Below are 12,051 nucleotides of genomic sequence, written 5' to 3'. Positions count from 1 at the left end.
GAGTCTTCTGAACTTGGTCAGGGAGACTTTATAGTAAATAGTATGTATTTAATTATGCTTTGAAAATTAATGTGATTTCACTTTCATACTTTAAATGATGTTTTTAAAATATGGAATTATTCCTTTCTGAGAAGAAAACCCATGCACCACCATAGGTAGAAATTAACAGAAAAATATTTTCCCTTGTTTAATTATCTAATAAGGAACAGTATTAAAAAAATCTCCAGAAGACCCCACACAGTCTGTAAAAAAAGAAGAAATATTGCACTCACTATTCTTTGTTGATGAACTTGTAAAATAGCAGCCAAAAGAGAGGGGAAATAAATGAAAAAACACTTAGGTAGATTACTGAAGTCACAGGCCACTGAAATACAGCAAAATATTCAGTGAAGGCAAAGATTTACTTATATTTTTTTTCCTAGAAGGTTACTACTATTTTAGTAGTACTATATTATTAAAAAGTTGATTCTCAAAATGTTAACTTTACAACCACATGTTTTGCATCATTACAGTGGGGTTTTCTACTTCATAAGACAGAAAAATTTATAATCAAAACTAAATACTGCACAAGTGGCTTACAGCTTCTGATTAAATAGCTTCATATACATTTATGTGCTTTTAATCATCAATTAATTAATTTTTCAAATTATAATAGGTCCACTAAGTAAGCCAGCAGCAAAGGAGTTAATTTTACAACAGAAAATAACACCAAGACTGAAATTTAAGAGTCCTGCCCCACCAGCAAAAGGAGGGCAGAACTGTGTCTATCAATAAATACACCACATTAAATCTACATCCAATTGTTTCTTCCTGTATTTGCCAAGAGAAGAGAAGAGCAGAAGATCAATTAAAAAGCAGAAATGTAAAACCAAAGCGTTAAACGCTACGAGATATTTAAGATCCCCCAGTGTTCCTTACAAGTGCAGAGCATCACTCCCCCGCTTCTCCCGGGGGAGTTCCAGCTCCAATAATTACCTTCTGTCTGCTCGCAGAGTTCAAGTTCAAAACAATATTCATTTTCCACTTCCCGTCCTAAACCAGGGCACAGTGCTCCTGTGCATCACTCAGGAACCACCCAGCTCCACCACAGACACGGTTAAACCACTGCTGGGATTGAATAATCCTGATTTGTGGCAGGGGGCTGGGGCAAGGAGAAGCCCTGGGCTTTAAGAGGGACAGCATCAAGCTCCAGCATCAACACCTCTGACTTTGAGCAGCAGCATCCTTTATTACACTCAATTAGAAACCAAGATTTGTCTTCCTTTATTACACTCAATTAGAAACCAAGCATTTGTCTCCACACCCCACCCCTAATTTGCAGGGGGGCATCAGTGGTGTTTCAGAACTAATCTAGCCCAGAAGGTTTTGCTGCATCTCAAATATTTTTACAGCAGACTCACTTGGCTTCCTCAGCCCCCTCCCCATCTAGTTCTCCTCCCCAAATTATGTTCATCTGCTGCAGTGAACAGGAAGGATGGCTGCCAAACAGACAATATGAAATCATATATAATAGGCAGAATACGCCTTCCTTCAAACCACAACTCAAGAGTTTTCAGGTGAAGAGACACTGAAGAGGGAAAGACAGCAAAGGTCTGTGAAAGTGGCTATACAGAACATAATCTTACATTCCTTGTGCAGGGTTACACCATTTACAGCATTGCTGAATGATTATGTATTTCTGCTCAGAGACCTAAACTCGCCTCTTATCAGAGAGAAATGAATTTTATTAAAAACAAGATTCCTCTAACGTAGTTATTTACTCAACAGGCCACCAAGACTACACAGAATAATTTTATTTCAATAAATAAAAAGAAAAATGTTGTCTGCCTTATTTTCCTGCTGCACACCTAACTCCACCAACACACTTAGGAGTACCAGGTCAGAGATGGGGTACCACGGACTAAGTCTCACCTCTGCAAATTTTTGGTACAGGAGGTTACAACCACTGGTAGCAAAGGGGCTGTGGTACCTCCCCCTCTCCACCCAATTCAGATTTATCATCTTTTTAAACTGCTGCTGGAAACTTTGCTGATTTGCAAATAGACATTTGAGCAAAACACTCAAATTCCCACTCTGGTTTTGCAAGGCTCAGGCACTGAAGTCAGCTGGACTCGCACTGGCAGCAGTTATGATGGGATTTAAAAAAATAAAATAAAAAATGCACTTTTGCAACAAGTACAGAAGGCTTAAAACTGCTCCCACTCAATAAGGTTCAACCTTTACTTGAGTGAAATGATTGGGAACTGCAGTGAGAGCACAACTGGATCTAATACATTTATGCACAGTTGAACACAAGGAAGGAGAAAATTTATGTATTTTTCTACAAGCATTAAGGCTGACTTAATTCTAAATCTATCTCAGTGAGGAGGAGTAGTATCAACACAGCACTTATCAAATGTAAGCTAGCAAAAAACATGGGTTTATAAATTCAAAAATAAAGTCAGCCTACAAAAAAAGAATAAAAAGGAAAATTTGGATACAGTGAAAATAACATTCACATGTTTTACTTAAAGTGTCGTCTTTCAGAAAAAAAATGGTGCTTTTTAGTTTGTTAAGGGGTGGAAAAAACAATCTCTCTTTTTCAAATAAAAAGTATTGCTCAATTTTAGACAAGATTTTGTCTTGTTTCACCCACAGTAGCAGGGAAAAATAATAAATTTACATAGCTTACAAAAATGAAGTACACACTGTCAGCATTTATGGAGGATAAAGTAGTTTGTAAATACATTTTGACTTGTCTTAGAAACAAAGAATTGTCAGATAGTTGCAATTAAACTCTATGGATGGTAACTGAGCACAGAGGAGCAGTCGCAAGAGGAATCAAAATTAGTGATACAGATCTATATTCAAAACTGATCAAAGCTCTTTCCAAAGTAGCTGTAGGACAATTACACAGCAAACAGCCAAATCAAATGTGTCATCAAAAGACACGATTTGCAATAGATGGAAAACTTGTCTTTAGGACAGCTGATGAGGCTCTCTGCGTGGTGCACAGACAGAGCTGTAAATAACTGGGGCCCCCAGACTGCTCTGCTTACTCAACCTATTTAAAAAACAAAAACATTTCAGATGCCTGCCCCACTTTCCCCTCACTGTTTCTTGTGGGTGCCTGAGTAATCCCAGAGGCATGTCCAGTTTTTAAGGCATTTGCTGAGTTTAAGGAACATTCCCCACGTCCCTGTCTTTGGAAGTCCTGCTCTGGTTGAGTTTCTCTGTCAAGTCTGTTCTTTCCAGCATAGAGAGAGGCATCAATTCTCCATGGGTTGACCAGCTAGTATCTGAGCTGATTACTATTATATAATTTTCTTTATTTAGGATTTTTTTTTTTATTTAGCTGGGCTGCTTTCTTTCTCAAAAGCGGGGATGGCAAACAAGAATTTTTGCACAAGACTAAATGTATAGAATTAGGTGTTCAAGCCAACAGCACGAACTTACCCATTTTCTCAAACCTCTCTGCACATCTAAGAAGGGACAATTAAAACTGGAACTTGTTTGATTATTGCAACACATAAAAGTAGGAGCCCACAGCCAGGAGCAGGCAGCAGAGAGAAATCCTGTTTGCAGACAGACATGGCTCTGGTCGAACTTGCAGTCTGTAATGCTGGTTTATGTAAAAACATTCCCAAAAAAGTCTATTATAGTTAAAATAATTCAAGACTTCCATTTCCCTGAATTATTAAGTGGTGTTGCAGCAAAGGCAAGTTAAGGTTCCACCATGCATCAATTTCCTCTCCAAAAAGCAGAGGGGAGATGAATGACACCAGCATTTCATGCAGCACTCACGCAAAGACATAGACGTGAAGAAATCTCAGGTTTGTAACCAAATACTTTAAACCTTCATTTCCTTAACAGAAAACCAGCTGGGAATAAGTTAGAAGTGGGCTATCATCAAGGAAGTTCCTAACATCTGAACAACAAACTTCAGTTCCACCAGTCTCTGTGCATCAATAACAAACCCTTCACCTGCTTTCCAAATTGCAACAGCCCAAATCATATCCAGGCTCTCACAGCCTCGAGCCCATTTTCACTCTTTGTATTCAAACCTGGCAGTAACAACAACAGAAAAAGCAACCCAGCAGTCTTGCAAATAGCAAAATCCCACACCCCAACAAAGCATGCACCCTGCTTCTACTAAATAAATGTCAGTCAACAAATAGGCACAAATTTCACAATGGCTGAGGTCATTCCCTCTAAGTCATTACGGTTTGTGGGTGAGTTTTCCTGGTGGTTTTAACATTGGTTTCTGTGATTGCAGCTATGCTTATTTATGCATTTAAGGCGTATGATCTAATACACTTAGGTTTAACTACTTCATTCTTTTGACATTCTTTCCAAATTATAAAAAGGATTCTTGGTGTTTTCACTGCCTTGGTAAAGCAACAAAATTGCTGTCCACATAATTTCTTAAAAATACAGAACAGAGTAAGTACTTGTTGAAAATAATTCAAAGGAAAAAAAACCTAGCCCAGACATTGCCTCCTCCAAGATAACACTTTTGCTCTCTCTCTCTCCCCCCTCCCTTCTGAGGGAACTTGCTATTTTTTTAGAAATAGATGTTTTGCTGGCTTTTTAAAAACAATATCCAGGCCTTAAGAGTGATTCAGCTACAACTTATAATCAACACAGTAGTTCAGCTTATTTTTTTAAGCCCTTCTATTTTTACTGTTATGCTTTTTAAAAACTGCACATTTGCGGCATGGTTCAGTCACATTGCATCTTCCACTGCACTTTGAATTTTACAATAATGCTCATTTTGTTCAACGCCTTTTGGTTATTATCTACCAGGGATCCTTGCTTGATAAAAATCAAAGAAGGCAATTTTCTACCTTTTTCTAATGGAAATTTAAATTATCTTCTCCCTCCAAGGCACAAAAAGCCCAAAGAGCCCCCATCATCCAAATGAGGATGGAGAAATTCAATGACTTTTAGAAAACATTCAGAAACATTTTCAAGAAGCTGAAATTAAAATTGTGCATGGAGATGGGTGTGTACATCTCTCTCCCAATACTGTGTGCAGTGCATGGCTATTACCATATATACAGAAGTCACAGTAAAACATTTTAATTGACCTCTTGAAACTTGAGGCCATGGGTAATTCTGAATTTCTGGAGTCCCTGATATGGTTTCATACGCCCAAGCATGCTTCTAATCCAGCAGTAGAAGGAGTGAGAACCCCCCACAAGCTCTGTGGAGAGAGAAGGGTCCCATCCTGTGCTGCCCCTGCAGAGGAGCTGCCACCTCTTGCAGATCAGCACAATCACCAGGTACTGTCCTGAGTCCAGCTCTGACCCAGCCACACCAACAAAACATTTTCACTGGCACACAGAACACTCTCGATTTCCCAAGCCATCACCCCAAATCTGTAAAATCCTTCCATCACAGCCATGCACTCTGTGGGCACCACCACAACATCTCAGGCTCTTCTGTCTCCTCCCGCTCCATCCCGTCCAAGCTGCTTTTTCTAACCGAACCCCAACTACAACAATCCCCCCCAACTTACAACAAACCTCCCTTGAAATTCCCCATAAACCTTACCACAACCCTGCAGGAGACTTCTGGCTTTGCACAGAGCCTCTCAACACCAGGGAAAATACCTCAGCACGGCACTAAGGAAGCGTTTTCCGGGCACAGCAGAGGTGACAAACAGAAGGAGAGCAAAGCCAAGATGCCATCTCGACTCCAGGCAAACAACCCCTCCTGACCTCTGGCAGCTCCCACACACTATTAAACAAAAAGTATTCTCTCCATGTTAATGAACCATGTACAATCTAACAGATAACGCTGATGTTAAATAAACATGTTTGTATGTGACTCCTAATGCCAGGACTTAGGCAGCTGCAGACAAATAATTTTAAATGGGAAGGATTACGCCCGTGTAATCTTTCTCATCTCATTTTACACATCTTTGAAATAATTAAAATACATAATTAAAGCACAAGCAGAAAGACTGAGTGAAAAGAGGTTTGACTATTTTTAATTATTCACTCTGTGACACACTCACTGAAACTCCATCTCTGCAGTGAACATTATTTTGGATCCAATTTTTCTCTCACACCTCTTGCAGCAGTAAATCAAGATCAACTGAACAGCCTGACAAAAAAAGGGAGCTGGATCGGGTTTTGAATGCTACAATAAAAAAATATTTTGCACAAGACTTAAATCCTTATTCCAGCTTTCTCCTCTCTCCTGAGTCAAACCTTGGGTAGCACCAAATCTACCTGCAAATGGCAGCACCTCCAGGCCCCAAATGACCCAACCAAGAGGAGCAATTATTTGCATCCTAATTGAAGGGCTTATCCTCACCTGATTAAAACAAGGTGTTTGTTAAACATCATTACTTGAGTTAAGATCTGCAAATAACGATGAAGTATTGTTTTAAGAATTTGACTGCCACGAAACAATTGTTTTCTGGTGGGATCTCTTAATGAACAGTCCCTACCAGGATTTTCAGCAGAAAAGGAAGGGAAAGAGATTTGACAAGTTCTCCCTATTCATATCAAAGTGAGGAAAATGGTAAGAGGTTTGAGTACTTACATTTTTTAATGGACATATACTAAAAAAAAAAAAAAAAATCTTGTGTTTTTTACTAAATTAAGCCACTGAGAAGGAGGACGTATTTAAGCCCTTAATGGCTTTACTTTTATATATACCATTGGTTATAACTCTGAATATATTTTTTGTTCCTAACTATTTCCCTGTCATGTGCAGTACAACATGAAATTTAATGAAAATAACATGATTGTTAATCCAGGACGCTCCTCCATGCACTACCCAAATATCCATTGCTACTGCTGTGAAAAATACACAGGTACAATGAAACTAATGATACACTGGGAACGGCAGTATGAGATTTCCTTCCCTACATGGTCTACCAAATGACCCCTCCACTTACAGGATACAGGATCTTTAAATTAAGATTTAAAATCTTAATTTTAAAACTGCAGTGTTCCATGGCTTATGAAAAGGATTAGAATCTGCAACTTAATTTAACAGTTTGTCCCGAATAAAAGTTACCCCAGCCAGGCAAAATTAACTCGAAAATATTTTCTTAGCATTCTAAGAACTTCTGATAGTTTTCACAGATTTATAAAAGCATTTTTCACTGCATAAGCAATCTTAACAATCATTTCCACAGATTAAGCCTAACAACCTGTGAATTTATTGCAGAAGGAATTTACTGCAAGGAATAATTAGTCTTCAGCACTGCTCATGCTTGTTCTCCGGCTGAAGACACCTTAAGACCATCTGGTTACTGCAAAATTTGGCACAGAAGAAACAAATCTTACTGAAGAGAATTATAGCTGATTTCAGAATAGCTGTTGTACTACTACACATCATAAATAACAGTTGGGAAGACAGCAGAAAATTAGTAACGTCTCTAATTGTTTTCTTTGTCAGCAGTGTATACACACACACACTGACACACAAACACAGCCATGCAGAATTCAGCCCAACACCTCGCAGGCTTAAAGTTAAACATGCATAATGTTTGCAGGATTAATAGCTAAATTATTAAATTTTCAGGGGGAAAAAAAAGAGAAAAGCATATTAACCAGCTATGCATAACAACACAGCAACACACGAGACTTTTTAAGTGATATTCTGAGATCAAGTTCTTTGTGTGAATACCTGAGTTTAATTCCTTCTTATAATTCAAGGCATATCCGCATACACCGTGGAGTTGAATATGGGGCTTATTGTTGGAGGGGGAGTTATCAACAACATTTTTATTTCTCCCTAATGAAGCTTTTCTAATGGAACCAATGGCTGCCAATGTTGTGAGGTATTCGAAACAGGAACCCGTTTCAAAAATTTCAACCAAATAATGGTGATAAGATTAGCGAGCCATGGGAATCGAGTCTCCACGTACAATTTTAAAAGAAAATGAGCTGAGGGGAGTGGGCTAAGCAAAGTAAGCAAAACAAATCGATGAGTGTAAAACCAAAAGCATATACCACTTGTTATTTAGCCAAATGTTTTGACCTGTTGGTGGGTGAGTAGAAGAGGCATAAGAATAACATGGACAATTTGACTCTGTAACTACACAATTCAATTTTACATCATAAATTTAGATTTTTTTTTAATTAAGAGTTTTAAGTTAGAACAATTAAGTAACTGTAACTACACAATTCAATTTTCCATCATAAATTTAGATTTTTTTTTAATTAAGAGTTTTAAGTTAGAACAATTAAGTTATCAGCTGCTGTACCATTTCAAGTAAATTTCCAAAACATGCTTAAAAAAGTTTCTGGAATGTCTCCAAAGCTATGAGTACTGATTATTTTCAAGGCATTTGTACTGCAAGTCTTTCCTACTTGCTTGTGTTTCATCAAAGGGCACACGATGCCTTCAATTTCAATGCAGAAATAAAAAATCAGCTTTATTAAGGAATGGAAACAGTTTCCCCACGTAAAAAAGGATGACGAGAAAGAATTTATCCCATCTGAAGCAACAAGTAACAAAACAATGCAATGCTAAATGTATGAAACTATCTAAGAAGCATTATTTTAGACGCAGATTTACTAGTTTAAATGTATGCCATCTTCTGTGGACCAGCCTGCCCTAATACCCACAGATGTGGATAGCATGAAGAAATTTAAACATGCTTTCTCAATAAACTGGGGGAGAAGAAGGGGAGGGACCCTTCCACGGACGGCATTGCAGAGAGAAGAAATTCTCAGTAAATTAATGAAGTTCACAAGAGAGACAAAACAATAAACCATTCCTGCCACTGCTTTTAACGGCGCTCAGGGATGCCTGAATTTGATATTGCGCTGAACAAAATTTCTGCTAATATTTGATACAGACCAATAAACTGTTTATTGGTTCACTACATGTATTTTAGCAATCACAACTTTATACAACAGAATATATCATTATTTGAAACGTCTGAAAAACAGTAGCTGTATACCATGAATAATTTCCTTTAGAGGCCATTCACTGGGCTCAAGCACAATTTAACACTCAGAAAAGTTTACTCAAACTGCATAAATCACATACAAGTTTTCCTCATAGAATCAGCCGCGGGAAAGTGCAGCGGCTCACTTTATTTAAAAGCTATTAAAATCATTAATAAGCAGGGCTCGCTTGACGGTAAAACCGAACCGCACGCAGCGCAGCAATTAAATCCCCGTGCTAATTCTGGGTCGCGGCTCTGCACCCGGAGCCGCTCCGCGCCCGCGCTCCGCCGCAGCCGCCCCCCGACGGGCTCCGGAGCTCCGCGCCCCCCGCCCCGCGCCCGCGGAGCGCTCTGGCCCGCGGAGCCGCGGCGGGCAGCCCGCACCCGCGGAGGCGCGCAAACCCCTGCCCCACTCACCGGCGGTGCAGCGCGGAGCCGCGGCGCTGCGGAGTGTGCGCGCCCGCCGCGGGCGCAGTGAGCATGTGCGAGGCAGGCGCGCATGCCCGCGGAAGGGAGCGCAGCGGAGCGGGGCGGCGGCTCCGCGCCCCGCGCTGCGCCCCGGGCGCGCCCACCCGCCCCCTCCCCGCCGCGCCTCCCGCCGGAGCCGCCCGCGGGCTGCGCGGGGCGCGGAGCGCAGCGCCACGGCCACAGCACCGCGGAACCGCACGGCACGGCACGGCACGGCACGGCACGGCACGGCACGGCACGGCACGGGGGGTTTCCCCTCGGCTCCCCTGCCCTGTTGCTCGCCCGGCACTGCCGGCCCTCCGCCCCCCGCGGCAGCCCGAGCCCGGGGCCGCCGGTCCCTCGCAGCGCCGGGGGCTGCCCCCGTGCCGCCGCCGTCGGGGCGCACCTACCGCACGCGTGGGGCCGCGGCGCGTCCCGGCGCCCGCAGCGCCGCGCTGCCCGCGGTGCCGGGGCGGAGGAGGAGCCTCCCGCGGCTCCCGGGGCCGCCTGGCAGCCCCCCGGTACTGTCGCGGAGCTGCCCGCGCCCCCCGGGCCGCAGGGAGCGCGGAGCCGGCGCTGCCGGGCGCGGGCCGGGCTGCGCTCTCACCGGCGGCAGGTACGCGCCGGGCGCGCTTGCTCCCGCCCGTGGCTATGGTTTTATGTTGGTGCTATCAGCGTTCATCGAGCTGCAAGTCCTTGAAAGAATTTTTTCCTGTAGAACTTGGACTCCTGAATACCATGTGAATATCACCTTGTCTGTAGCCTCTGTTTCTAGGAAAACAAGTCGCTTTCACTACAGTCCTTGTGTTACCGGTCTCTAATGACAATTTTTAAATATCAATTTTAAAGGAAGGGCTTTCGTTGACACCTATTTTGTCTTAACACGCATAGTGCCACAGAGCCATGGGTCCTGCAGAAACAGCACCACTCCCACAAGCCACCCTTCTGCACTCACAGAGCATCACACGGCTCCTGGCTCCCCAGAGGGCAAAAGCCTGCCCACAGTTCCCATCACCTCAAGCGACACAGAATGGATTTGTGGCCGTACAGAGGTGCAGTCCCACCTCTCATGTCAGCACAAAACCAGAGGCAGTCTGGCATCTGCGCCTTGTGTTCCTGCCTGATGTGCTGGACGCCTCAGTCAGGCACCTCGCCTGCTTGTTTGCCCATCCAAAGAGTGGCAAGAGGCACCTTCAGATGTTTATGCTGGGAAGATGGGGCTGGGACATCCCATTGCACACCCCTCCCCTGAATCCCCTTGTGCTGTAGAGCCCACAAACAGCTTCCCCTTGCCCCTGCTGGCCTCATCCCTGCTCAGGTACCTGACAGTTTCCCCCTTCCACTGGCATACCTGCTCGCTGGGGATGCAGCCTGGCCACAGCAGCATTGGAGTATTTCATTTCCACACTCTGCTCTTCCTCCTTATTTCCCCTCCTCACCAGTCTGGGACAGACTGCAGTCCTCCAGTTCTGTCTCTCCAGCACTGGGGAGGCATCGGGGGAGACCTGAAACTCCTTGTCCTGACGGCTTTTATTACACCTAGCCCTTTCCTCAGGAAGGAGATATCCCATGAACCGCAGTGGAAAAGCCAAAGGAGCACAAAGGGTGTTGAGTTCAGGGTTTGAACAAGCTGCAGCCCACTCATGGATTTAACTCAAAATTTTGACAATGGAACAAAAACATCATTGCAACGAGACAGCTGTTTTTACTATCAAAATCTCTCAGATCAGTTTGACTGCAAAGTGTGTTCCTACAATCCAAAGGAGACAAAGCTCCCAGCATCAGTGTGGAGCTGGCAGGCTTCCTAGCATGAGCTACCTCCCGCCAGCCTAGAAAAACCAAAGCTCTTTCAGTTGTTATTCCCCATCAGTTCTCGGCACTAACCCCCTGATTTCCCCACAGATTATCTGCAGTTCTGAGTTTACACTGCTCTCACATTAAACTCTGAGCAATCACTGGCTGGGGGGGGGCTTCCTTGCTGCCTTTCTCACCTGTAATTGGGGTTCTGCTGAGGAGTCTCTGAAGTACAAGAAAGTCCTTGGATCCATCTTGAAAATAAATCTTTTCCTTCCTCAACCTGCCGTGCCCAAAAGCCTGATTGCCACATTAGCTCCTTTTGAAGCTGGTTTTAACAAGTAAATTCGTACCTAAAAATGCCTTGTTTGCAAAATTCTCTCGACCCCTGATTTCACAACATATTTGAATATATGCTTAGTTTTATGCATGTGAATAGGCCTACAACGATCAATACAATTATTTACCTAAGTGCTTAAAGTCAGGCAGGTATTTAAGAATTAGTATTGTTTGTGGTAATGCCACAGCAAGCCAGGCAGGGACCAGGACCTCATTGTTTGTTCAGCAACCTGCACACAAAAAGACACTCCTTGTCCCTTTCAGTATAAGTAATTTTTGTAAGTTGTGAGTAACTTGTGAATCAGTGCCAGAAACACCTTTCTTGAGCTGGTGAGTAAACATTATTTGTCTACTCTAATACCCTTCTTATTTACCAAAAGCATTGTATGCAATATATAGAAAAGTAATAAAGGCACAGTGGGAAAAGGGTGGGCAAAGAGGAAGGTAAAGGATATTTTTTCAATTAGGTATTTTAAGTATTTTCATCATTGTTAGTGTCCAGGAAAGTACCTGTAGATGTTAAAAGCCATTTAGAAAGGCAAGGGAATAGAATGGCTTCTGCCCCATCAGTG

The 12,051-nt window shown here is 42.8% G+C and overlaps 1 protein-coding gene across 2 annotated transcripts in view; it reads right to left on the bottom strand.

The window, feature by feature from the left end:
• Positions 1–9,825, bottom strand: part of EYA2 (EYA transcriptional coactivator and phosphatase 2) — an 88,177-nt gene extending 78,352 nt beyond the window's left edge. Inside the window, exon 1 of one of the 2 annotated variants that reach the window (XM_066561409.1) lies at positions 9,757–9,825. Coding sequence is in view for 1 of the 2 variants with exons in the window: in XM_066561408.1 (XP_066417505.1) it covers positions 9,317–9,381 (65 nt within the window). In the remaining variant the exon portion in view is untranslated. Of the gene's footprint in view, positions 1–9,316; positions 9,394–9,756 lie in introns of those variants that run through there. The other variant, XM_066561408.1, reaches the window with a different exon arrangement.
• Between the last annotated feature and the right edge of the window lie 2,226 nt (positions 9,826–12,051).

Source organism: Molothrus aeneus, chromosome 17 (assembly GCF_037042795.1).
Source record: "Molothrus aeneus isolate 106 chromosome 17, BPBGC_Maene_1.0, whole genome shotgun sequence".
Lineage (NCBI taxonomy): Eukaryota > Metazoa > Chordata > Aves > Passeriformes > Icteridae > Molothrus > Molothrus aeneus.
This window is presented reverse-complemented; position numbering and strand designations above follow the sequence as displayed.